This window comes from Drosophila albomicans, chromosome 2L, assembly GCF_009650485.2.
Source record: "Drosophila albomicans strain 15112-1751.03 chromosome 2L, ASM965048v2, whole genome shotgun sequence".
NCBI lineage: Eukaryota > Metazoa > Arthropoda > Insecta > Diptera > Drosophilidae > Drosophila > Drosophila albomicans.
Window position 1 is genome coordinate 24,930,300 of NC_047628.2, and position 27,473 is coordinate 24,957,772.

Here is a 27,473-nt window from a genome sequence, read left to right on the forward strand (position 1 = left end):
TTTTTTTTTTATGGTATTTTGTTATTTATTTGCGTACTTTAAGCATTCTCTCTATAGTTTTATTATGCAGATCTCTACAAATTTGTCATGCTAATTTTCTTTGCAGCAGCGAAAATTTCACTCTAAAATTTCGCAATTTGCGTTTTTATTGGAATTTTATGATTTTTGCGCGTTTAATGAACTCTTATCACCAAAAAATTTCGCTGTTTCTTAGGCATCTGTAATGCAACAACAAAAAAGCGCTTACTCACATTCTATGAGTATTCGAGAAATACAAATAAACTCATATATGCACACACTTACATACACATATAGAACTGAATGCAGCTCAGGGCCTCGGTTTTTTGACCGTCGGAATTATCAGATTACAAAATGTACGAAACCTGAAAAGAGTTCTTAACCTTGAACTTCAACGATATCAGCGCTGCAATTGAGTTCAACGACAGTTACAATATCAGTTCAGTGAAAGCTCAATTATGAAAGCTTTTCACACACGTTTGCTGATAGCTTAACAGTAATTTAAAGTTTTAAATACGCTAGAATAACGCATTCACCTAGCTCTCTTGCTTGCTAAATTCGCATATAAAATTATTTTTGTATGCAGCTTAAAAGTATGCAACGATTTTTTTTCGAGTAAGCAAAAAGCTGTGAGTTAAGAGAAATTCTCTTAGTACAGTGGGCAAATTATGTGATCATTTGTGAAAATAATCTGATGCATAGTTTTTAAATATATTAAAAGCAATTCTCTAAGAACAATGGGCAAAATATGTGATTTTGTTGGAAAATATTTTGATGCATAATTTTAAGAAAAATTTGTCTTTGACCTAAACTTCATTATTTCATTTTAGTTTTTTGTTTAGTTTAATGTTATACAGTACTTACTTGCATAGTTATCAAAAACAAACACAATTACTTCTGCAATAAAATTGTACGCATTATTTAAGTTTAATTTTTTTTAAAGCTTTCAATTTTACCTCAAAATGGATGGACCCATTATATCAATATATGATATGCTCAGGAAGCGCTATCGCCAGCAAAAAAAAGAAGAGCAACTGCAGCAAGAGATCTTTCCTATCGATGGGCGACGTCCAACGTATCCAACTCGAAAAACTGAGGCCAAGAAACTCAAAATGAAGTCAAGTCGCAGCAAAATGGTTTCCACACCCAAAGAAAAATCTACCAAGATAACGAGCAATGTAGTGACAGCGACGCATTTGACCAAGAAACGTTCCCGCATGCTGATCCCTGCTTTGGCTAAGAAGGAAGTGCTCAACGATCTGATCGAACGCATGACAAAGCCAGCGAAAAAGTCCGAGGAGAAGCTGATCAACGAATCATCGGGCTCCACAGAGTCAACACTGAACACAGTTGTAACTGTTCTGAAGAAGACGAAACCCGCAGTGCCAGCAAAACCAAATGTTGTAAAAATGTTACCAGGCAGCGCTTCGACTGCAGCGCGACGTCGCCTGGCTTTATCACCACGTAATATGAACACTTTGGCCACTCCAAAACTAAAGCGAGAGAAGCAGTTGAAGCCCAAAGCAATGCGCAAAAATGATGCAAATAATCCCACAGATGCTTTGCGTCCAAAGCGACGTCTGCAAACTAACAAATCGATGAGCTTGATGCAGGTCAAATCGGAGCTAAAGCCAGATTCCAATGCAGAAGATAATGCTATGCGTTATCGTCTTTGAATTTCTTAGTTTTACCTTTTGAGTTCCGATTGGAATGCTTAAATTTAAAGTTAAATCACTTAAAATGTAATACAGCAAAAAAATACTTAAGATATTTCCACAATAACTTTTTTATAATTTTGTGCCGGCAGGAAATGTATGTAACAGGTAGAAGGAGTCATCTCCGGTCCTATAATGTATATATATTCTTGATTAGCCAAGACGATATAGCCATGTCCGTCTGTCCTTTTGTCTTTCTGTCTGTCTGTCTGTATGAACACCTAGATCTCAGAGACTATAAGAGATAGAGCTGTAATTTTTTTCGACAGCATTTGTTATGTTTGCACGCAGATGAAGTTTGTTTCAAATTTTTACCATGCCCACTTTGGCTCCCGCATATCTCGCCTAATACGATTTCGTTTAACTGTTGATTTTTTTTGGGAAATATTCCCAATATCCCAAATAATAAGAAGGGAAAAAATTTAAATTATTTCAACAAAATTATGAATGACTCAATTTTTTTTTTTTTTTTTCTTACATCAAAATTTTACGTGAGTAAAAATTCGTTTCTACGTACGAAAATTTCGAAGAAATGCGTCAATATGAAGATCTGTATTTAGTATAAAAGAGTTCTTCAGTTCAGAAGCGAGCTACAGTTCTAAACGGCATTGAAAAGCAAGTAAGCGTGTTTCTAAAAACCGAGAAATATAAAAAAAGATGCAGACATTGTTGAAATTGTTGGCGGTATTATTTATACTCGTGCCAAGATGCACAGCGATCAAGGAACAAGAAGAACTTCAGGAAGCTTCAACAAAAGTACTCATCGCACCTGTGGAAAATCAATTAAAACAATGTGGAGAAATGGAAGAAAAAATAAAGCTCCTGGAACTTCAAATAAATGAAACCAATAAAGCTAATCAGCAACTAGACGAATATAAAAACCAAATTGAAAAGCAAGGAGCCGAATTAAAGGCCTTTTCGATTAAAGATGAACTTATTGCTAACCAAAGAGCTGAAATAGAAGATAAACTTAAGCTTCTGGAAGATTTCCAATTGCAAATTGCAAAGAAAGAATTAGAAATAAAGAACTTGCAACTAACTATATCATCTTACGAGAACAACACAAATAATCAGAGTAAGATTTTATAAACTATTACCGCACAGTTTGGGAATTTTAATAATGAATAATCATTCCACAAAATAGGTAATCCGAAAAACAGAACACCACAAATAGTATGTCCCAATCCTATGGTCAAAGCATATAATGAGGCTCCGCAGCTCAAAGATAGACTTAAACGACTGGAAGATAAACAAAGTAAGTTCAGTCATTATTACACTTTCATATTTTTTCAGATGAATGCGAATTGACAATTAAAGAATTAGCCAATTTGAATGAAGAGAAGATTTATAAAATAGGAATTTAACTTGTTAATACAATTCTGAATGCAAATCTGCTCTCTTATAGAATCGTGTCAGATGGATTTGGAGTCAGAAAGGACTGGTTCCATCGAAAAGGATGTGACTATTGACAATATGAAAAAAGAAGCTGAGGCTAATCATAACCTGTTGGGTAAGTGTTCACTTTATATAATTGAATACAACTTTGAGATATCACTGACTATTGAAATCTCCTCGCTTAACCCTATAAAATAATTTAGAATCTCAACGGAATGAGACGAATTATATGAATGACAGAATTAAAGAAATGGAAATAGTAGCTGAGAATAATAAAAATCTGTTGGGTAAGTGTTGCCTTTTGCTTCTTACATTGCAGAATTTATATAAGTTGTATTAACTTTGCTAGATCAATGTCAAGAGAACAAAAGAAATATGCAAAAAACAGAAGAGGAGAAGAAATCAGTCGAAGAGAAACTAAGTATGCTAGATTGAAAATGTAATTTGAATAAACCTAATAGAAAATACCTTGTTCCAGATGAATGTCAATTAAATAATACGAATTTAGTAAAATTAAAGGATGAAAGCTTCAAAGAATATCAAAGTAATCAACAAATAATATTAGGTAAGTGAATCACTTTGATATAATAGAATAATTACCAATCAAAATTATGTCAATTAAAGAATCGTGTCAGGATGATTTGGAATCGCAAAGAAATGAGTCCACTTACAAGAATGTGACTATTAAGGAACTGAATAAAGTAGCTGAGTTTAACCACAATCTATGGAGTAGGTATCTTCTTAAGTATATTAAATTTGAAAAATCTAATTCCATTCCATATTCTAGCCCAATGTCAGAAGAATAGGGAAGAAATCCAAACAGAACTTGGTATGTTTTATTGAATAATTAATCATGATAATAGTCTAATTTCAACACTTTATGCTGTGGTAGATTCTTATAAAACAAAGGATGCGAACAACATCAATTTAGTCGAATCATGTAAAAAACAATTGGAATCGCAAAAACTTGAGACCTCTTCCAAAAATGCGACTATTAACAAATTGAATAAAGGTTTGGGTAGGTATCTTCTTTAAAAGAAATCAATTCAATTCCAGTTATTTATGTATCATCTACCAAATAATCAAACCTATATTTATTTTTTTCCTTAGATGAGTGTAAAAAGAACAAGGAAGAACTCAACAATCGGCTGAGCATCATTGAAAAATGCCACAAACAATGCAACGGAGAAGGTTTCTTTAAAAATGCATGGTGTAAAGCGAAATGCAAATGGAATTGTTAGCAGTTCTTTCAATATCGATGTTATAGATTTAAGTCAGCTGATTCTTCTGTTCAATTTCACTTTTCAATTCTGAATATACATTAAAAACATTTGCTAAATTTGAATTGCGTATTTTGTTAATTTAATTATATCTCAATTAACAAGTGGACCAAAGGAGATATGAAGACACACATACGATTTGACTGAAACTATTTAGGGTTTCGATCCATTCAGAAGTGGTTCACGATAAATCCGGCAACCATTTTGAATAATTGCACGATAGTGCGGTATTTTTATAAACCGAATTAATATACTCTAGAAATAATCAAAATAGACTGAAGGCCATATTTGATATATCGATGAAGTTCGACATTCGAAATATATCATAAAGGTCAAAATATACCGAACTCCCAGAAATAAATACAATAGTTATTTTATTGTATATACCAAAATTCGACACTAGCTTCGAAATTACGCTTGTTTTTTTTATAATTACATAATCGGGTTTTTTTATTTTTCTGTTTTATATAATAAATTAGAATCTTTTTATTACAGCAGCTTAACAATGTTGTTGCTCTACACATATAAATTGTGACAGAATTTTTGCTTTGCTTTTTATACCCGCCACCCATAGGGTAGAAGGGTATTATAACTTTGGGCCGGCAGGAAATGTATGTAACAGGTAGAAGGAGGCATCTCCGACCCTATAAAGTATATATATTCTTAATCAGCGTCAACAGCCGAGACGATCTAGCCATGTCCGTCTGTCCGTCTGTGGGTCTGTCCGTCCGTCCGTATGAAACACTGGATCTCAGAGACTATAAGAGATAGAGCTGTAATTTTTTTTCGACAGCATTTGTTATGTTTGCGCGCTGATGAAGTTTGTTTCAAATTTTTACCACGCCCACTTCTGCCCCCGCAAATCAACAAAAATCGAATAACAGGCGTAAAGCTTGAGTCGCGAATTTTGGTATATACAATAATAGCTATAGTAATTGTGATTTGGTTGCGATCGATAAAAATTATCAAAGTTGTTAAAGAAATACTTTTGTATGGGCAAAGACGCCCCATTACTATGGGTCTTAGTTGCTTTGGCTGACAATCTGGTATATTGTTCTGTCTATGGTATATTTTGAATGTGGTACTATATAAATATACCAAATATACCGTTTGGTATATTTTCGGTATTTTTATGGGATTTTAGGTCGAGCACACTCGACTGTAGCTTTCTTACTTGTAATAAAACTGCACTGTTTTGCTTTTATTGTAGAGAATCTCAAAGTCGAGCACTCAACTGTAGCTAAAGTGTTATCGCTTATTTTGTTCTGGTTTCATATCTCGCCTAATACGATTTCGTTTAACTGCTGATTTTCCGGGAAACATAACTCCCAAATAATAAGAAGGAACAAATTTAAATTATTTCAACAAAATTATGAATAACTCATTTTAGAATAATCTTACATTAAAATCTAAAGTGTGAAAAAAATCGTTTCTACGTAAAACAATTTTGAAGAAATGCGTCAATAGGAATTTCTTTATTTAGTATAAAAGAGTTCTTCAGTTCAGAAGCGAGCTACAGTTCTAAACGGCATTGAAAGGCAAGCAAACGTGTTTCTAAAATCCGAGAAATATAAAAAAAGATGCAGACATTTTTGAAATTGTTGGCGGTATTGTTTATTCTCGTGCCAAGATGCACAGCGATCAAGGAACAAGAAGAACTTCAGGAAGCTTCTACAAAAGTACTCATCGCACCTGTGGAAAATCAATTAAAACAATGTGGAGAAATGGAAGAAAAAATAAAGCTCCTGGAACTTCAAATAAATGAAACCAATAAAGCTAATCAGCAACTAGACGAATATAAAAACCAAATTGAAAAGCAAGGAGCCGAATTAAAGGCCTTTTCGATTAAAGATGAACTTATTGCTAACCAAAGAGCTGAAATAGAAGATAAACTTAAGCTTCTGGAAGATTTCCAATTGCAAATTGCAAAGAAAGAATTAGAAATAAAGAACTTGCAACTAACTATATCATCTTACGAGAACAACACAAATAATCAGAGTAAGATTTTATAAACTATTACCGCACAGTTTGGGAATTTTAATAATGAATAATCATTCCACAAAATAGGTAATCCGAAAAACAGAACACCACAAATAGTATGTCCCAATCCTATGGTCAAAGCATATAATGAGGCTCCGCAGCTCAAAGATAGACTTAAACGACTGGAAGATAAACAAAGTAAGTTCAGTCATTATTACACTTTCATATTTTTTCAGATGAATGCGAATTGACAATTAAAGAATTAGCCAATTTGAATGAAGAGAAGATTTATAAAATAGGAATTTAACTTGTTAATACAATTCTGAATGCAAATCTGCTCTCTTATAGAATCGTGTCAGATGGATTTGGAGTCAGAAAGGACTGGTTCCATCGAAAAGGATGTGACTATTGACAATATGAAAAAAGAAGCTGAGGCTAATCATAACCTGTTGGGTAAGTGTTCACTTTATATAATTGAATACAACTTTGAGATATCACTGACGATTGAAATCTCCTCGCTTAACCCTATAAAATAATTTAGAATCTCAACGGAATGAGACGAATTATATGAATGACAGAATTAAAGAAATGGAAATAGTAGCTGAGAATAATAAAAATCTGTTGGGTAAGTGTTGCCTTTTGCTTCTTACATTGCAGAATTTATATAAGTTGTATTAACTTTGCTAGATCAATGTCAAGAGAACAAAAGAAATATGCAAAAAACAGAAGAGGAGAAGAAATCAGTCGAAGAGAAACTAAGTACGCTAGATTGAATATTTAATTTGAATAAACCTAATAGAAAATATCTTTTTCCAGATGAATGTCAATTAAATAATACGAATTTAGTAAAATTAAAGGATGAAAGCTTTAAAGAATATCAAACTAATCAACAAATAATATTAGGTAAGTGAATAACTTTGATGCAATACAATAATTACCAATCAAAATTATGTCAATTAAAGAATCGTGTCAGGATGATTTGGAATCGCAAAGAAATGAGTCCACTTATAAGAATGTGACTATTAAGGAACTGAATAAAGTAGCTGAGTTTAACCACAATCTATGGAGTAGGTATCTTCTTAAGTATATTAAATTTGAAAAATCTAATTCCATTCCATATTCTAGCCCAATGTCAGAAGAATAGGGAAGAAATCCAAACAGAACTTGGTACGTTTTATTGTATAATTAATCATGATAATAGTCTAATTTCAACACTTTTTGCTGTGGTAGATTCTTATAAAACAAAGGATTCGAACAACAACAAGTTAGTCGAATCATGTAAAAAGCAATTGGAATCGCAAAAACTTGAGACCATTTCTAAAAATGCGACTATTAACAAATTGAATAAAGGTTTGGGTAGGTATCTTCTTTAAAAGAAATCAATTCAATTCCAGTTATTTATGTATCATCTACCAAATAATCAAACCTATATTTATTTTTTTCTTTAGATGAGTGTAAAAAGAACAAGGAAGAACTCAACAATCGGCTGAGCATCATTGAAAAATGCCACAAACAATGCAACGGAGGTTTCTTTAAAAATGCATGGTGTAAAGCGAAATGCAAATGGAATTGTTAGCAGTTCTTTCAATATCGATGTTATAGATTTAAGTCAGCTGATTCTTCTGTTTAATTTAACTTTTCAATTCTGAATACATATTAAAAACATTTGCTAAATTTGAATCGCGTAGTTCGTTAATTTAATTATATTTCAATTAACAAGTGCGTTATTTTTATATACCGAATTAATATACCCCAAAAATAATAAAATAAACTGAAGGCCATATTTGATATGTCGAAGTACTATATTCGAAATATATCATAAGGGTCAAAATATACCGAACTCCCAGAAATCATAAATACAATAGTTTTTATATTGTACATATATACCAAAATTCGACGCTTCGAAATTACGCTTGTTTTTTTTTTATAATTACATAATCGGGTTTTTTATTTTTCTGTTTTATATAATAAATTAGAATCTTTTTATTACAGCAGCTTAACAATGTTGTTGCTCTACACATATAAATTGTGACAGAATGTTTTCATTTTCTTTTTTTTTTTTTTGAGGCCAATTTGCAACGGCTCAATTGTAATTTGACGCTTCGATTTCTCGACTTTTCCAATATGTATATAGCATGCATATGATGTGAATGTTTGAATATGTTTTGTGATCTCGCATATTTTGCATTATTTGTGTGAATGGGTTTTTTTTGCGTTTTTACCAACAATTCAATTCAGTTTCTTGGGATTTCCATTAAAATGCAACAACTACAAACTAACAATACTTTCTTTCCTCTATTATAATAATGTAGTACATGTATACATATATATAGTATGGTATATATCTCTATATAGTATGACATCGGTATCAATCAATTGTGTTTTTGCTTAGCATTTATATTTAATAGTTTTTGTTTCTTATTCATCTTTTTTTTATGGTTGACTGTAAACGGGCGCCAAAAAGGAGTTAAGAGGTGTTACAAAAAAGATAAACAACAAAAAATATCGTCGTAAAAAACATTGCTCACATTTTGCAGTTTGGATTGGTAAGTTTTACAAAAATATTGTACATAAATATTATTGGTTTTTTATAATTTGTTTTCTTTTTCTTTGTGTAAATTTTGTTATTATAATTTATTTATTGGTATAATTTATATCAAATTTACAAAAATCGACTTTTGCGCTCATCAGACATGGAATTGTATTTTTGTTTTGTTTTTCTCTTTATATATATACTTTTTTTAAATGAATTTTTTAAAACAAAAATTCAAGGCGCATTTTTTGTTAATCTTGTTGTTAGTGTTTATGTGTGTGTGTGTGAAATACTTTGCAAAACGATAAACATAAATGCAGCGACTAAAAACAATTTTAAGAGCTAGCTAACTAAAATTGTTGTAAAAAGAGAATTAAATTCATTAAATTACACGAAACTAAAATCAAAGCTACTTAAACGATAACACAAATAATTCTCTCGCTCTTTTTCATTATTTTTGTGACTATTTTTTTTAATTGTGAAATTCAATTTCAGCTTTTTGGTGGCTTTGTTTTTAACACAAGATCACGAAGCCGCAAGAAACCAAAAGTAACTAAATTTTGGGCCTTTTGTGTGTGGAATTTATTAGTTGGATGGAGAGAGGGGGGAGAGTTGTGCTGAAAGGGGCTGCTAGGGTATCATGACTTCGGCCAAAGTCTTTTCAGTCTGAAACAAAACAAACAACAGAAAATAAACATTAGAACACATATCAAAATTATAAAACGAAAATATAAAAAGTGTACTTAAAGTTAAGAAACAATTTCTTTGGATTTTGGTTTACTTTGATCTCTGCTATGAATATGAATTACAATTAAGTTGTTGTCTCTCTTTTAATTAGATGCTTAGAATTCGGTGTGCATCGACTCGATGCTCTGACGTAGCTCGCCATCATTGTAGATCTTTTCGCACACGACGCTCACCTTTTTCAGCAGCTCAATCGCCGTTTGGAGCACCTGATGCCATTTGCGTAGCTCCGATTCATGCGACAGTTCCTGCTGACGCAACAGCTCCAGCCAATCTTGATTCGTATTCGGTAATTCTCTGTAATTATAGAATAGAATAATTAGCATTGATATACAATTTGAAAATCATTATCTTTACTCACTTGAGAGCTGCCAAGCTGGGCATGCGGGCACGCCGACTGAGATCCACATCAATGTGTTCCTCCAGCTTCCAGAGCTTAAGTAATAATATCACATTTAATGCCAGCAGCAAGCACATCAATAATATAACAAACAATGATAAGCCCTTGTATCGAAATTTATCCTGCATCTGGCCCCCGGCAGCCAGCAGCAATTGTTGTTGCTGCTGCTGTGCCGCCAACTGTTGCTGCTGGAGCTGTTGATGCTGCTTATCGCCACCAACACCACCACCACCAATACCGATTGCCCCACTAGCAACACCAATGCCAGCAGCCAAATGATGGCCACCAGCAGCAGCATGTTGGCCGTGTGCTGTGCCCGATAGCAATTTGGTGTCCCATTTTTCCAGTGTTTCGGTTTTGCCAACTTGTGCCTGGTTGCCGCTGTTTGCTTCCTCCGAGGGGCGTATTTGTGTGGCGGTACCTGCAACGAGTTGCAGCACATGGGGAAAGGCGCCAAAGAATAAATGATTCAATTAAAAAACGATAAAAACATAAATCAATTGTAAATGTGCGCAATGCAATGCAGCGAATGCAACCAAAACAACACAACACAACAGTTAAATGCATAAATCAAATACGAGCGAGCAAATGTTTCTCAACAATTTCAACAATTACAGTAAAAATAATGAAAACATTAAACAATAAGCGCTTTAAACAAAGGATGAAACAGCCAATGTTGCGAGTTAAGTTGCTAACTGAGAAAATTGCTGCTGCAAATTCTAAATTAACTTTGTTGTGCTTCAAATATTCGTCAGTAACAGCTAAGACTTTTTATAGACACAAATTGTAGAATTTTTATAACTTCTTATTTTGCTTTATATAACTTAAAACGGTATACTAAACAACCTGCGATATTCTGAATTACTATTTACAACACAAGTTTTAAGTTTAATGTTCTACTCTAAAAATCCCTCAATAATCTCAAGGTAAAATACTGTTCAGTATTTACATTATTCTCAGTATTAAAAAACTCTCAAAGTAAAGTTCTTCTCAGTAGTTAAACAAATCTAAATATTACAATAATTTCTATGCAAAATACTTTACGAATTAATTACAATTACATTTTGAATTGGATATTCAAACTAAATACATGCTGAATAAGGAAAATGTAACATACAAGTTTGGAGAACAGTCTACAGAGGTTGCTGCTTTCAGACAAATAAATACTCCAATAAAATCTACTAAATTTGTGGTATCAATAAGTTCCTTCAAGAAACTTTTCAATTCCAATTACTAGCTTCCTTATTAAGTAGTTACAAATTATAGAATTGGCATAGCTTCTTAATTTTCTTTATAGTAATATACCAAGCAGCCTGCAAAATACTGAGTTACTATTTAGACACTAGTTTTTCGATAGTATGTTTTCTCTTTTATATTCCACTCAAAAAATCGCTTAATAATCTCAAACTAAAATACTGTTTAGTATATATTTTTTAAATCAATATACTAAACAACTTTCAATATACTGAGTTACTTCTCAAATAGTATATAACACTCTTAACTACACTTTCAATGCCGGCAACAAATTTGAACAAAACATAAAACATAAATTGGCAGGCGCACTTTAGTCGAAAAGGGTTAAGTAAAGGGTATCTGCTAGTCTGTACATAGCATTAAATGGCATTCAACTGCCAACATCATAACTGAACTGATCGAGAGATTGTTAATCGCCAATATACCTTCTGGACATGTGTGCAATTTGGCCTTACGATGCTGCGGATGAGAGTCGACACTTGAATGTTGTTGTCGCTGTTGCTGAAGATGCTGCTGCACTTGCTGCTCGCCATGATCAAGATCATGATGATGATGATGTTGAGGTTGGTGTGGTGGATAATGAGTAGATTTTTTTTCTTCTTCTTCTTGATGATGATGATGAAGACGAGGAACAGTTTGATGGTGCTGTGAATGATGATGATGACGGTGATGATGATGATGGTGATGATGATGACGATGTGGACGTAGATGTTGATGTTGTGAGTGATGACAAGTCGAGCGTCTACTGTTGTCATTGTCCGTGCTGCTTGCTGTTGTTGTAGTTGTTGTTGTGGTGGTTGCTGTTGCTGTTAACATTGTTGTGGCTGTTGTTGTTATTGTTGATGTCGTGGTTGTTGTTGCTGATGTAACCAATTGCAGTTGATTTAGGCCTGTGTGTGTTGTTTTGTAGCTTTTGTTGTTGTTTACATTTGACATGGTAATTGTTCAAGTTGTTGTTGTTGTTGTTGTTGTTGTTGTTGTTGTGGATGGTGCGTGCATTTTGTGTGGTTAGAAGAAGCAATAGCAATGGCATTTGGCATTGACAGTGTATTTGTAATTGTATTTTTTATACTATTTGTTAACGTATTTTGGGTTTTGGTTTTGGTTTTGCTATCAATTTCAGTTTTTGTTGTAATTGTTGTTGCATTGCTCATTTGTTGCTTTTCGTTGTTACTTGTCTTGTACTTGTTGTTGTTTGGTTTCTGTATGTTGCTGTTGCTTAAACTATTATTTTCGATATGCTTACCACGTCTGGGGCGGCGTCCCTTCCCCTTCGCCGGCGGTATGCACGTCTCGCTCTGCAACGCAGACAGCTGAGCGCAGAAGAAATCCTCGATGCCCGCCCAAGTGTTCTTCTCGATGAAACCCTTGACAACGCCCCAAATCGATTTCTTGTACTTGATTTGTGCATGTATCGACAGCATCGTATGATCATCCACGGTGCTGCAAATGCAAAAGTAATTCCATTAATATGGGAATTTTGGCATTAATCATTAACTAGTTACCGCGCCAGGCAGAAATGAATGAGCACGCTAAAGCTATCGGCATAGGGAATGCCCGCATTGACGCTGTTCACATCAATGGAGTACAATTCTCCCGGTTTGCTGCACTCCCGCATCGTTTGGTATTCCGTGACCTGAAATAGAAATAATAATAATTAATAAATGTTGCTTAGTAATGCAGAATAATGAGCTTAACCTCAAGAATATTGCAATAGGGTCATTGCAGAGTTCACTGACAAAGTGGTATGTTTTATTTTGAATGAAGTACTATATCAACATACCAGTTATAGACTTATATATGTTTTAGAATTTAGAATATATTACCATATCAATATACCAAATTTAGCATTCAGTATGGTATATTAATTTGATATTTTGTAGGAATAATACCGCATTGTTTTACTTTGATTGAATTAGTATAATTTGAATGAATTGAATTAGTATTAGGTATTATATATCGGTATATTTTAGTAATTAGTATATTTGGAATGTAGTACTATATTAAAATACTAAATTTAGCTTTTGACATATTTTAGAATTTAGGATATTTTAAATGTAGTATTATATCAATATACAAAATTTAGAATTCGGTATATATATTTTTTTTTTTAGCATTTTTTATATATTCCAAATGTAGTGGCGTATCAATATACCAAATATACCCATCAACATACCTTGGTATTTAGTACATTTTGAATGACGTGATATATTAATATACCAAATTTAGCCTTATGTATAATTTAAGTGGTATTTGTGTAGTTTAGGAATAATACCGCACTGCTTTTGTAGTATATGTGTATTTTAGGAATAATACCGCACTGTTTTGCTCTTACTCAAAATGTGTAGCGCGTATCTCACAGTCGAGTGTGCTCGAACTTGAGGCAATTAAGCACATTAAAATATAGTTCTAATTGCACTCACCTTTGAGGTCTTGGGACCCACGGATGCGGCCAATTGCACAGTCACATTGACCAGTCGAACGTTCTGGCCCTCTTCATTCTTTTGCCACTCGCCCATGATGAGATCCGTGGATTTGCGCATCTCATGGAAGTCGGTGAGGAATTTCGATTTCGAGAACAGGAAATTGAACAGCGTATCCACACGAATGGGCAGAATTGCGTGCACAATTTGACGTCCCTCGTGTGTCGACGTACATTCCGTGCTGGGCACAAAGCTGCAAAAACAAAGAAAGGAAATGCTTTTAATTTAAATTGATTACGGCAAAAGAAACTAATCTACCTTAAAAGTGTTTCCCGTAGATTAAAAAAAGGCAAGAGGTAGATTTTAAATTAAAATAAAAGTGTGAAAAGAAAATATAAATAAAAATGAAATAACTCGCCAAGTGCAAATTATATTTATATTAAATTGTCAATAAATCATTTTTAGTTTCAGTTAAATTTAAGTTTGTAAATATGCTATAAATACACTTTAAGAAACAGAATTTTAGGTTAAAATAATATTCTTCATTTAAACCTAAAATTATGTTCCTTAAAATTCTTTATTTCAACCTAAAATTATGTTTCTTAAAATGTATTTCCAAACAGAATTGCTTAGAAATAAGATAAGCATTAATAAAAATACTTCCGCAAATTAAGTAAGAACAACAATAAAGAGGAATGTCAAATACTTGCATATCTCGTTTAACGGCCTCAACTAGAACCGTAAATAAATTTGTGTAGAACTCATAGGAATTATGTAAAGCATTAGTAGTTTAACTTTAGTGTTTGATATTATTTTCTGCACTTAAATTTTGCACATGTGACTGTTAAATGAGAAAATATGCCGCTAACACAAATTTGGTACTAACAATGTGGCCGCTATGCGAGATATAGTTCATTTTGGTATTTAAAATTATACAGAAAAAGCCTAATAAGTTTATAAGTAATATATAAAATAAAATGAAGCATAGAAAATGTCTAATGAATTTATAAGTAGTATATATATAAACAATTAAGCAATTGCAACTTTAATTTGTTTTAACTTTCACTTACGGTACACTGTTCTCCTCGGAATCGGAGGAATCGGAGACGTCTGTGGGACCTGCCTCATCGTTTTTGCAGTCCACATCGCGAAGTCGCTGATTCTTGACAACTTTGCGTTTGGATTCTAAGGAATGACTGGCCTCTGAGACATTTGCTGCTGAGCCATGGCTGCTGGCTTTGTCGCTGCTCTTGCGATCCGAAGAAGTTGCTCCAACTGAACCACTAGCAACTCCGCCACTGGCCGTGGAGGTTGTTGTAGTTGTTGTGCTGGCTGCTGTTGTTGTTGCTGTTGTTGTGGTACCATTGCTGTTGCTGATGGATGGATTGTTGCCACCAGTGTTGTTGCTGCTGCTGCTGTTGGCTGGCACACTGAGTGTGACGGCAACCGTTTGCTCGGCGGCCTTCACCGAGCTGAGCGTCAACTCCTTGGCATTGGCCTTCATCTTTTTATTGGATTTGCGCGTGCTGTCGCTCGCCTTATTGTCCGACCCACTGGCCGAGGCGTTGGCCGACGAATTCAGATTGGACGATTTGCTTGAATTGAAAAAGTATTTCGTTTTCGATTTGCGTGTGGTTGCGTTTCCCCCACCGCTGCTTGCGCTGCTATTTCCACTCTGCTGCTGCTGCTGCTGTGGCTGCGACGATGTCTGATTAATGCTCTGATTCGAGTTGCTTTGTTCGCCACCAAGATCCTCGATGGCTGTTTGAAAATCTACATCCGTTTCCTTATCATCCGAGTCCAGTGTGGGATCAATGTAGTCCTCGTCGTCCGTGGTTAGACCCAATTCTTCGCCGTAGCAATTGTGCACATAACGCCAAATCTCTTGGGGTGAAAACTGTTTGTTCATCAACGTGTTTTGCCAGACGCGAAAGAGCATCAAAAATGACTTGTCACGCGATGCGAATGTCGCAAAAAAGAATTTCTCCTTCGAAACTGTCGATATGGAGATGGCATTCGGTATTACCAGCGCTGTTTTCTCCTTCGTGATGGCAGTCACATCCTTCCATTTGATGCTCACATACGTCTCCCAGGTAAAGATGTTCGCATGGAAGCAAACGTAGTTCTGTGACACGTACAAACGTCCCTGCACCAAGATGTCTCGCTGCAGTGCACACGAATAGTCTGCAAAATAAGGGAAATTCAATTAGTTGAGGTGTTCTTAAGGAATTTCTTCAAAGTATAGAGGTGTGAAGACATGCTAAAGTCAATTTTGTTTAAGCAAACAGATTTTATTCTGCAAACTTGTCTAGGAACAATTCTCTCTGTACTTTTTGCTACTCATATTGAGTTGCCCATTTTTTATCTTTGTTTATCTATGCAACTAAATGAAGTGTTCATAAATAACCAACTATCGATTCTACCAATTGTGGATTAAGCTTCTAAAGAGTTGCTTGACTTTGATAAGATTATTTTGATATGACATCATTACATCAAGCCATAAATCAAAAATACAATTTCAATCATATTTAATTACAACGCAAAAACGAGTCGAGAATATCATTATTGAATTGACTTTATAAAACTCAAATTGGAGAATTACAAAAGCATTTAGCAAGTCATAGTTGGTAAACAAGAAAAAAACCAATTTCTATTGACTTTCGTCTTTCACACCTCCAAACTTCGAAAATAGACAAAAACTCACCGACAATCAGGCGCTCATCGTTGGGCACCTCTTTGAAGAGTTTTTTAAAGTCCTCGGCACGTGACTTGTAATTGGGATAGATGACGTTATACCACGACTTCTTTTTGGCCCGCTCCGAGAGACGTGATGTGCCTTTGGCTGGCTTCTCGTTCGATGTCGAGCTGCTGCTCACGTGTGTTTCTCCTCTCACAAAATGACTCTCAGTTATTGCACCCGGTTCACTTAGTTTGCTCTGCGCATCCTGAAATTATTAGGGGATATCATTAAATTATTTATTACTCATGAAACTCAAGTACTGATTCATACAAAAATTCGTTGGAATTGTTTGTGAGGGTCTCAACAGGTGGTTGGCTGCTTATCAATTAATATTTTTTGTGGCCAAGACAAACACGTTTTACGAGCAGTTTATCGGCAATACTAATATTTTTTTTTTGTGTTTTATTATTATTTTATTTGTTGTTGGTATTTATATATATATTTGTAGAGCGCGTGTTGTATAATCTATGTGATGCGTTCGACAACTTTTTGGCCACTGAATCGCGTCTTGTTCGCTTGGATTCGCAACGCGAAGAGAGCCAAAAAAACGGGGGAAAAAAACAAAAAACTAATGGCAACATGACAAATTCACAATATCAGGAACGTTATCAATCGGTGTCAAAGCTTCGACCAATAAGTTTTGGTGGCAGCCATGGAGCTTTTGCTTTTTTATTTTCTACGATACCCTGCAGCCCTGAAGTGTCTAACAGTGGGTATGACAAGTTTTCATATTGACATAGAAATATATTTGCGTCTATTAAAATTAAATTTGCAAAGTGTTGATATAAATTATTTTTAGATAGTTAATTCTCTTCTAGGCGTAGCGAAATTTGATTTAAAATATTAACTATTAAATATAATGAATATGTATATTATTTTAATGCTATTTATTTATAATTTGTATGAATTTTATTATCATAAAAATCTGAATTTAAATTTAATATTAATGTATTTCTGCTCTTCAATATTTTTCCTACTCTTTAGCTATTAATTTATTCTTGAAAACACAAGTTTCACATTTTTTTATTAAGCGGACTTCGTTTAATATTACGCATACTAAATTAGGTGGTATTCACTCGCCTATCACACTCGCTTAGCTATATTCTTGCCCCCGTTTCGTGTGTCAACATTGTAGGGTAATTCTAATCAGTGCCGCGGCCTCCGACAGCTCACCAAAAAAAAAAAAAAGAAACCGGAGCATTTAGTTTGTCAACTCGATAAGTCTACACTAAAGCGACGGCTGTTTTTTCTCCGCATTTTATTAACGAAATGATCCACGAGATATCCATCAACGAGCTGTTTGTCGCTCGATACATTATCAGCAGACTGAGAGCATCTGTCTCGGATGTTTACTATTAACACATTTCGTATTTGGTTGTGACCTGTGACGTGCTAATGAAACAGCAACCATAAATAATGAAAGCTTGTGAGCTTTCACAACAGACAAGAGCAGAAGATAGATAGCGAGAAATAGACACAGAGAGAGGGGGAGAGCAAAAGCTGAGTAAGGAGCCAAAGAATAAACAAAAATTAATTGTTTTTGTTGGCTAATAACAAACATTTTGAGGTGAAACTTTTAAACATGACTTTAAAAGCTGTATTGAGTAGCACAAGCTTGGAAAAAGCTCAGTGATTAAAGCTGCTGTATTTGAAGCTTATGGCTTATGGTGGAAATTTTTATTAATATGATTATGGGGAACTTAGTTCAATGAACTTTCGCAAATATAGCACTCCTGAAGTATATTAGATCTTTAATATTTAATACGAACTGCAACTTAGCAAAACTTTTTATTTTAAATGGAAGCTATAAATCTTAAAATATCATATGATTAAAGATTACTTTTATTAAGATGTTGAAAACATAAGTGTAGCCTACTAAAAAGTAATTTACTTTTCAAATTGCATCTATGATATAATAAGAAAGTTCTATCTCTGTTAAAGTACTACTTGTATTATTTATGCATATATTATATATAATAAAAAAAAAGAGAATCACAACTTAGAAGTTATTTTTTTAAGATAGTCTAATGGTTCTTTTAAGGAAAGGAACTTCTATTAATGAAACCTTTAAAATGTACGACGACTATATATTATTAATATTTTTGAAAGGTCATCTAAAGTAGTAAATTCGTTAAGATAGCTAATTGTGATCCCTTAATGAACTTCTATTTATGAAACTTTTGAAAAGTGATTTGACTAAATAGTAATGATTTTTTTTTTAAGCGAATCTCTATAAACCTTTTAAAAGTATTACAACTAAGTAGTAAATTCTTTAAGATTTCCTTTAAGAAACTTTGATTTATGAACACTTTAAAAGGTATCGCAACTAGAAATAATGTTTTTTTTTTTCAGGGAAACTTTGAAAAGTATGGCAACTTAAACTTTTTATTTTCAAAGGAAAAAAAATATCTCAGCTAAAACGAATGTTTGTTTTTTTAAGGGAAAATATTATATAAAAAGAAACTCTATAATCCTGAAAAACTTTCACAACATATTATAAAATTCTTAAAAAAGATAACAGTTCTCAAAGTTCCTTCAAGGTTCTTATTAATTATTGAATCCCTTTCTTTCACACTCACCTCATCGCGTCCACTGCTCGAGGTGGATAACTTGGCAGGTTTGCCCTTGGAGCTGGTCGAACTCTTGCGACTGCTGGGACTGTCAGTGCACGAGCTGCCCGCTTGAGCGGCACCCGAGCCGTTGGAATCGACGCTCTGCGATTGCAAAGGCTGTTGAAGATCGCTCCTCGACTCCGATTGAATAATATTTATGCTAGGCGTGGGCTGAGAAGCAACTGTGTTACTCCCGTTGCTGTTGTTGTTGTTGCTGTTGGTTGCAACAGTTGCTAGGTTGTGACTGCCATTGCTGTGGTTGCTGCTGACAGATTCACGACGTTGAAGAGCAGTTGCTGTCACTTCGGTGGCAGCAACGGAAGAAGCTGCTGTTGCTGTTGTTCCTGCTGCAGTTGTTGTTGCTGCTGTTGTTAGTGTTGTTGCGGCGACGACAGCGGAAGTTTGTTGTATCGAAGACAAGGATGTGGATGTGGAAATGGAAATGTTGCTGTGCTCAACGATGCCAACGGCTTCCTGAATAGTCAATAGCTTGCTGTTTGTTGTGGTTGTGGTAATTGTGATCTCCTCGGTGATGGAATCGCGCCTAAAAAAGAATTATAAAAAAACAAAGAGCGTGAGTAAAGTTCTTGATAGCAAAACTTGGCGAGTCTAAATGTGTATGAGGCAGGCAAAAAGTACAGCAAGAAAGTCATGCATAAGTAAATTTGATACAAAGTAAATGCGGCGTATACTTAACATGGATCCACAAGCAGCTGAAGAGTTAGAGAGAGAGTGAGAGAGGGAAAGAGAGGGAGCAACCTACCTGTCACCATTGCTAGCAATTTGTGTGGACTTTTCATCCAGTTCATCCTGTTGCTGCAGTTGCTCCTGAGCTGCTGATTGCTGCTGGGATGGTTGCTGCTGCTGCTGCGAGTGTTGTTGTTGTTGTTGCTGTTGCGTTTGTTGCTCATCACAAATCATGTTTGTGGCAAGTGTGGCATTGGCATTGGCAGGCTCAATGCTGCTTGCAGCACAAGTTGTTGCAGTTGCAGTCGCTATGGTTGCTGCTGCTGCTGCTACAGTTGTTGCTGCTGATGCAGTGGTTGTTGTTGTTGTGGTTATATCAATATCTTTAATCCTACAATAAAATGCACAAGGAAATAAAAAACAAATGGCAAAGAGGAACAAACCAAACAAATAAAAAACAACACAAAACAAATAAAAAATACATGCTTTTAGCCTCGAACTTTTTCTGAACTCTTTTGTTGACTTTACCAAAGCACGTAGGGCTCTTTTTTAAAACGCTTTTTGCCCATTGCACAGCTGTTCAACGTTTGAAGTGCTTCTCGAGAATGAAATGGTGAATAAACCTAATTGCATATCGCTCGCTCGCATCGCAGATAATCAATGAAGACACACGCACACTCACACACATCAACGTTATATTATTATTATTATTGTTTTATGTGCCTAGTACCAGCGCAATAACTAAGTAAGTCAGTCAGACTGCGAGATAAGCGCGATAAGATATAGATTCATGCTTCCCACATTTACTCTCAATTGTGACCAAGACCTTTCAGCTCAATGTCTCTCAACTGATCAGCAATACAATATATTTTCTTTTATAAACAATAAAATAGCTTTTAAACGCTTTTTCAACAAAGCACTGAAAGAAAAAGCAGGCTAAAAAGGGGTCAAACTTTTTACCATATTCAATTGGCAAATTCAAAATTAATATTTATTCAGCGTGTGGGAAATTCCCTTAAAATATGCCACAAACATTTATTAATCTATTAATACAAATATAACTTTTTTCAGTTCATTCAGCTGTTGTGAGTTTGCACTCAGTCAAATTAAACGCTGTTTTACATTTCTATTTTCCATTTCAAACCTTTTCTGCTTCACTTTAACGAGGCCCTCTCAATAACTATAACGAGCTCTGTGTGCATCGTCATATGAGTACTTTAAACGGATCGTTTTGTGGAATTCAGGCGTTCATTCATTCATTGTTCTCACGTGGGTTAATGGGGCAATTATTCATATTAGATCATGTTATATTATGCATAGTGCATTTGTCAAAAGAATTTTTTGTTCAATTGATTAGCTCATCTATTGAGAATAGATTTTCTACACATTTTAGCGAGAATTTTTTATTTTCTTTATTTTTTTTTTGTAAATGATTCATTTCAATTCACTTTCATTTACAGCTTTCTAGGGTAATTCTTCTATTAATTGACATGAACCTAACTAATTGCTTTCTAGAAAAAAATACTTGTAAATGAATTGGAAATTTACAATTTGTTTGTAATGCATTTAAGGTTCAATATTTATACCGACTACACGACGGAAGTATTTTAGTATTTTTTCGGTATATTAATTTGGTATTATTAAGAATACCGCACTGTTTTGCTTTTATTAAAAATTTAGTACAATATCGATATACCAAATATAACTTTTGGTATATTTTGTGGTATAATTTTGGTATATTTATAGAGTATGGTTTTATTAAAAATGGGGGTTGCGGGTATCTCACAGTCGAATTTGCTCGACTAGTATCGTTTAGTATTGATGTGGTATATTTTTGGTATATTTATAGAATACATTTTTATTCAAAATAGGGGTATCGAATATCTCACAGACGAGTTTGTTCGACTAGTATCGATTAATAGTTTTACGGTACATTTTCAGTATATTTGAAGAATATGGTTTTATTAAAAACTTTTAGCGGGTATCTCAAAGTTGATCGGATCCAAAAGTAGCTTTCTTATTTTTTTTATGATTTCGTAAAAACTTGTTGGAACAATTTGACAAAAGAATGAACACTTATCGAATGTAATTGACAGTGAAATTCTGCTTTATACTGGGATTTAAAATTTTCGCAAAAAAATGGCATTATTAATTTTTAAATGCGGGAAATAATGAAACTGCTCGGTGGGAAAACTAATACCGTTTCTACAATGAATTAGCGATTGCCCATGAAACTTGTTAGGGATTATATAAATGTACATATGTTATCTTATCTTAGTTTACCAAAAATTTAGTTTTGACAACTATCAATTAATTTATTAATCGCCCAACAACTTTGTTTAGTTATTAAATAAAGTAAATTGACACTTTACTATTTAATTGGAAATCATATTCAGTGAAACACTTCACAGCCCTGTAGGTCTAATTAATAACTGATAATTGTTAAAGCATTTGTTTATAGTCGCACCCTACACTTTTTAGCCGGAAAGCAAACTATTCTCTCGTGTTGCTGATAACAAAAATGTGTTATTTTTTTGTGGTTGTTGTTGGCAGTTTCCGTAATTGTTTTGTCTGTTTAATTGCCATTGTTGCATCGTTTGGCAATCTATTTAGATAAGCACCTGTATTAGATGATAACTCGACTGCAAAATTTATATGATGATAACTCAACTGAGTCATAGTAGAGACTACTAAAAAACAAAGAAAAGCTTTTGCAATACGTAGTTTGCTTCACAATATTGTATTTCTAGTAGTTTGTGGTTAAAGTTCCCCATTCGTTCAATCAACTGTCATCATCAGTTTATATGCAAATTGTGATGGGAGAGGAAAAAGAGCAAAATGAAACGACCTTATCAGTTGCCGCAGTTCAAGTTCATAAACTATTGAAATATGTATTTGTTGAGCAACAACAAACAAACAAACAAACGAAAACAAATCGGGGCCGAGAATGGGAAGTTGGGGGAACATCATCTCATAATGATAATTTTGTTTGACTAAGCATCAAATTATCATCAACATGTTGCGAAAAACAAGGGAGAAGATTGTCAATTAGTTTGTGCGGCATTTTGATGCGCTGTAATTAACAGAGTTAATATAGAAACAGCTGATGTGATATTCTAAATGTGAAATGAAAAGTTTGTTTTATTATTTAAAGTGTAAGGAACTCCTCGCCTAAAAAATTTAATATTGAAATATTTGATATTCAACATAATTACGAAATAAAGAATTTTCCTAACACTTAAGATCATAATAAAAAATTTTTATTAAGTAAATGAATTAAATTTGTGTTTTCGAAAAAACAAATTTCTCTTACACTTCGTAACGAAAACAAATATTATTATTTAAAGTTTAGAGAAGTCTTTTTCTTAAAAAAATTTCATATTCATGGTACTTAAAACTTCTGTTGTATATTTTACATTTATTTTATACCTAATTATGGAATATAGATTTTTCCTAATACTTTGAATCATATTCAAAAATAATATTTAATAAATGAATGAAATTTGTAGTAGAAAATAAATATTATTATCAAATGAATAAAAATTATTATATAATTATATTTTTCAAATAATAAAAGATTGTCTTACACTTCATAAAGAAAATATATTTTAAGTTCAAATAAATAAATCAACTGTATGATTACGAAAAATTATCTTACACGTCATAAAGAAAACAAATAAAGGAATCAAATTTATGTTAAAAAAAAGAGTTTCTTGCATTTCATAAAGAAAACAAATATTATTATCAAATAAATAAAATAAATTTATGTGTTCGAAAAAAACAAGTTTGTCTTTCACTTCATAAACAAAAAGAAAAAATAAATCTTTGCTTCCATATTCGATACTTGGAACTTCTGTTGTACACTTAATATTTGTGTTATGCTAAACACCTCTTTAGTTGTCCCATTAAGTACAGGGTATGGAAATAATAAAAACCAAGAGGTACTCAACTCAACTGATTGTACAGATAAGAACATTGTATACACATTAACAGCAAAAACTAGCGGCACATGCGAATTAAGACAAAGCAACTCGAGTCACAGCGAACTAAGCAACTATATAATATATATTGTGAACTATGAACTTTTAGTAATGTTAGAATTATTTTGAGGGGCGGTTAAGTTATTGTTTTTGAGGCGTGTCTCTAAGGCAATGCAACATGCGCGCAAAGTACAACACAACAATTATAATTAACTTATTGTACAATATAATAGAAAATAATGGCTAGAAATCAAGTTAATTGATTCAATGACGCGTCAGTGGCAATTGCCACTCGGGGGTAATAGTTGAAATAGCTAAACTAACCGTTAGTCGACCTCCCTTCCTTCTCCACCCATCTAACTATCCACAGTCTATAAAGAAGCCCAACTAAACCAGTTATTCTCTATGCGAAAAATCAATAACAAAAATAAGAAAAAAAAAAGTTTGTATTACATTTTGTTTTTATTATTGTTGTCTGCGCTTTATAGCCAGTTTATTATTTCCTATTGTTGTTCCAGCTGTTGTCGTTGTTGCTGTTGTTGTTGTCTCCGTTGTTTTTGTTGTTGTTGTAGGTCATTCTCGACTGAGCACTAAAAGTATGTCATCATTGGAAAAATGATGACGAAACGCGTTTAAATACACGGCAAACCCAAGCGAACCAAAACGAAATGGAAAATAAAAGGTGTTTTTTTTTTTTGGTTTTTATTTTTAGCACATTTGGCAAATGCCATTAATAATATTAAATATGCTTATTATGCCGGAGCGAAGAAGAGCAGAGAGAAGAGCAGCACAACCGAAAAACTGTTTGTTAATTATTTAATTAATTTTGCTGCTCTATTTTGTTGTTTCTTTTTGTATTTAGCTTTCTGCTCAAAACAAGAGACACACGCGATGGCGATGGAGACGGAGACGTCATTTCAGCGCGACGTTTGAATTTGCACTCGAGAAAAAACGGGCGCAAAATGTGCGAGAGAACCACCGACACCGAACAACTGAACAACCCGACAGACCCGGCTAAATAAACAACGCAGCAACAACAACAATTTATTAGTGTTGTTGCTGCTACTGTGTGTGTTGCGAGTATTGCGTCGACAATGGAAGTTTTTATTAATACGCTTCAGCAAAATTTTCACCATAAAAATGCCAAGCAACAAAATACCAAAAGCGCAACTGTTGCGCAATCCTTCAAATTGTTACAAAAAGGAAGAAGCAGCAGCTGGAAACTGTCGTAAAATACTACCCACAAACTTTTTGAATTATACGAAAAATACAATATTCCTTATCACATTTCAATATAGTAAACAAAGATATACAAAAACAACAAATAAAATCTTTAACCACTTCCCATATATACATGTTTTTTTTTCGTTTTTTCCCACATTTCTATGAAACTTTCCTATCAAAAATATAACCCAATCTGTCAAAATATCATATATCATACTTCTTTTACCATAACTTAAAACATTAGTTTTTCCATAAAAATAGAAGAATTTCAACCGCAAATTTATACAATAAGAATTTCAATGAATCCCATGTTCTGAAAGAGTTGAGGTCTCTCTATTTTTTATAATATTTTTAACTATTTTCTCATTTAATCTCAATTTATAGTATTGCTAGAATATTTTTTTTTTATCATTTAAACCCCAATTTTTCTTAAGTTCCTTCAATCTTTATAAATTTTTGTAAACTCGAATAAATTTCTTTAACTTGAATCTATACATTTGAACTGTATAAAGGAAAAATTTCCTCTAAGGAAATATAAATGAAACCTTTCTACCGATTTCTTAGCCTGCTGCTATTACATTTGTATTATAAAACCTGTAAACACGTACTCACATATCTTTTTTTATAGTATTACTCCACGTTGAGTACTGACAAAGAACTGAACGTTTCCACGAAGTGGAAGCTAGTTTTTTTTTTGCTAAAGCAAAGCTCCATGTGGTATTTGTCATAGCATAAACTTAGAAATAAAGAAATAGGAATATGCAGATCCTCAGGGGAATTATGCTAACATTGTAAACTTCAATATACGAGGTTCTCAACAAAAGTTCGGTGGTAAGTTGACCGGAAGTAAAAATCGAAAATATTTTTCTTTGTATTTATTTTTAAGCTTCATCTTTTTGTGCGTCATTTGGACTTCTTTGTGTATAGCAGATTTTGCTGCAATATTTAATATAAGGTCAAGGCACTTAAGTCCAGCTCATTATTTTCTGAGTACATCGAGGATTAAAGTTTTGCGGTTTTCAGTTTACATTTTAATGGAACTTTATGAAATTCGAAGTTATTTATTAAAAAACTAGTCTGTCTTAAAGTCAACAAACACTACGAACTTTTGTTAGAACCCTCGTATAATAGTTAAAAGAATTGGGAGTCGAAAGCCAGTTTGAACTGAAAATACCTATAAAAATAAGTACGCTATACTGTATATAGGACGATAGAGGGGAAAAAGGCAATGCACTGAGAGTTTTGTGGGATTATCTCTTTGCTATTAGAGCTGATAAGTCGTAGCCTATGATTACGAGAGTTAATAGAATGTAAATTGGAAATGTATTTTATGTACTACATGAGTATATAGAAAGAACATACATCACATGCAAATTAGGAGCATGCAAACCTACACCAAAAGTATATAATACGTTATACATATATGAATGTAGGTAAGATTGGAGTAGTATGTAAAAGTAGTTCAAGTAAAAAAGTAGAACACAAACATGTTTCGATTGCTGTGGGTCACACTTACATGGGCAGGTTGAGACTCGCTGTGCGTTTGTGCTTTTGATTTTGGTGTTTCTGCTGCTGCTGTTGTTGTTGTTGCTGGAGTGAAGACTGCCGAAAGAGACTGTGAGCGGTGGCCAAGGTTTTGGGCAAAGCACCTTGACTGGAAGATTTACAGAGCGACACAAAGCGTGTGCCGGCCGATGTGGATGTTGTTGTGGATGCTAACGATGAATTGGATGATGATTTTTGTTGGTGTTGCTGCTGCTGTTGTTGTTGTTGTTGTTGCTGCTGCCGCTGTTGTGTGACAAAATGCATGACAACGGGACAACAAATGAAACGCGTCTCTGTTTTCGCGTCGCAAATCAATCACAAATTATTACAATCAGAATTTTATTTTGCATTTGTTTTAACGTTTCTTTTATTTTTTTTTCGCTCTCTTTCTGTCTCTCTCACTTTTAACGCTCTCCGCCTATTAAAACTGCTGATGCTGCTGCTGGAGCGCTGCTTTGCCTTCAACGACGGCGACTGCGGCTGCTGCTGACGTCTGCGGAAGTTGTTTCTTTTTGATTTTGTAGTTTTTCATAGTTTTCATTTATTAACACTGCGTAAGCTTCGCGTAATTCCGAGTCGTTTCCCGTCGCTTAGAATTAAAATGCAATTTGTAACTAAACTAAGCCTAAAATATGAGATTCGTTTCCGAAATTGCCTGCGCTGCTCTTCAGCAAAATTTCGTTGTTGTACAAACGCTGCGTTCTTCTCTTTTTTTTATGCGCATTGAAAAGTATTCGTCGCACATAGGGTTGTCAAGCGGCAGCGAGTGCAGACGCGCCAGCTGCTTGACGCAGCAATAACACCACAACAGCTAAACTAAACTAATAAATAATATTTTTTATAATATTGATATAGTTTGCTGTGCATTTATTTTTTGTTGCCGATGCATTCATTTGTCAAAAATGTGTTCAAACACTTGACACCTATGAATTGCATACTGTTG

At 33.8% G+C, this 27,473-nt stretch overlaps 3 protein-coding genes across 12 annotated transcripts; 2 read left to right on the forward strand and 1 right to left on the reverse strand.

Annotated features, from left to right (window-relative positions):
- Positions 1 to 872: 872 nt before the first annotated feature.
- Positions 873 to 1,791, forward strand: LOC117564262 (uncharacterized). The gene has a single exon (XM_034242966.2). The coding sequence runs from the start codon at positions 981 to 983 to the stop codon at positions 1,692 to 1,694; it is 714 nt and encodes a 237-aa protein (XP_034098857.1). The 5' UTR covers positions 873 to 980; the 3' UTR covers positions 1,695 to 1,791.
- Positions 1,792 to 2,283: 492 nt separating this feature from the next.
- LOC117564991 (uncharacterized) lies at positions 2,284 to 8,005 on the forward strand. Of its 5 annotated transcripts, XM_052002952.1 has the most exons (11): positions 2,297 to 2,808; positions 2,878 to 2,988; positions 3,139 to 3,243; positions 3,332 to 3,415; positions 3,478 to 3,549; positions 3,607 to 3,693; positions 3,753 to 3,857; positions 3,916 to 3,957; positions 4,021 to 4,146; positions 4,239 to 4,319; positions 7,915 to 7,979. In XM_052002952.1, exons 1-11 carry the CDS (start codon positions 2,391 to 2,393, stop codon positions 7,962 to 7,964), a joined length of 1,281 nt encoding a protein of 426 aa, XP_051858912.1. In that variant the 5' UTR covers positions 2,297 to 2,390; the 3' UTR covers positions 7,965 to 7,979. The 5 variants fall into 5 exon arrangements, with proteins under 5 accessions (XP_051858915.1, XP_051858913.1, XP_051858912.1 ...); XM_052002955.1 differs by lacking the exons at positions 2,878 to 2,988; positions 3,139 to 3,243; positions 3,332 to 3,415; ... (4 more) ...; positions 4,021 to 4,146; positions 4,239 to 4,319 and adding exons at positions 6,476 to 6,586; positions 6,737 to 6,841; positions 6,930 to 7,013; ... (3 more) ...; positions 7,514 to 7,555; positions 7,619 to 7,744 and having other exon boundaries at positions 2,284 to 2,808; positions 7,837 to 8,005; XM_052002953.1 differs by lacking the exon at positions 4,239 to 4,319 and having other exon boundaries at positions 2,296 to 2,808; positions 7,837 to 7,995.
- A 428-nt stretch (positions 8,006 to 8,433) lies between these two features.
- On the reverse strand, positions 8,434 to 27,342 carry LOC117563496 (protein Aster-B). 6 transcript variants are annotated; one of them, XM_034241860.2, is made up of 11 exons: positions 26,502 to 27,340; positions 19,858 to 20,172; positions 19,062 to 19,638; positions 16,447 to 16,687; positions 14,813 to 15,926; positions 13,743 to 13,995; positions 12,825 to 12,955; positions 12,566 to 12,762; positions 10,027 to 10,486; positions 9,842 to 9,962; positions 8,434 to 9,587 (listed from the first exon to the last, which is right to left on the reverse strand). In XM_034241860.2, exons 1-11 carry the CDS (start codon positions 26,792 to 26,794, stop codon positions 9,552 to 9,554), a joined length of 3,738 nt encoding a protein of 1,245 aa, XP_034097751.1. In that variant the 5' UTR covers positions 26,795 to 27,340; the 3' UTR covers positions 8,434 to 9,551. The 6 variants fall into 6 exon arrangements, 5 of the variants coding, with proteins under 5 accessions (XP_034097751.1, XP_034097754.1, XP_034097753.2 ...); XM_034241863.2 differs by lacking the exon at positions 26,502 to 27,340 and adding an exon at positions 24,215 to 24,674; XM_034241862.2 differs by lacking the exon at positions 26,502 to 27,340 and adding an exon at positions 20,310 to 20,365.
- Positions 27,343 to 27,473: the final 131 nt, after the last annotated feature.

What these genes read in the sequence shown, in the direction of transcription:
- LOC117563496 (XM_034241860.2), bottom strand. Translation starts at nt 26,794, where the DNA reads ATGCATTTTGTCACACAACAGCGGCAGCAGCAACAACAACAACAACAA. An exon ending in CGATGAGCGCCTGATTGTCG is followed by an intron (nt 15,927 to 16,446) that starts GTGAGTTTTTGT and finishes CTTATTTTGCAG; the next exon opens with ACTATTCGTGTGCACTGCAG. An exon ending in CCCAGCTTGGCAGCTCTCAA is followed by an intron (nt 9,963 to 10,026) that starts GTGAGTAAAGAT and finishes CTATAATTACAG; the next exon opens with AGAATTACCGAATACGAATC.
- LOC117564262 (XM_034242966.2), top strand. Translation starts at nt 981, where the DNA reads ATGGATGGACCCATTATATCAATATATGATATGCTCAGGAAGCGCTAT.
- LOC117564991 (XM_052002952.1), top strand. Translation starts at nt 2,391, where the DNA reads ATGCAGACATTGTTGAAATTGTTGGCGGTATTATTTATACTCGTGCCA. An exon ending in ACGACTGGAAGATAAACAAA is followed by an intron (nt 2,989 to 3,138) that starts GTAAGTTCAGTC and finishes GCTCTCTTATAG; the next exon opens with AATCGTGTCAGATGGATTTG. An exon ending in ATCAGTCGAAGAGAAACTAA is followed by an intron (nt 3,550 to 3,606) that starts GTATGCTAGATT and finishes ACCTTGTTCCAG; the next exon opens with ATGAATGTCAATTAAATAAT.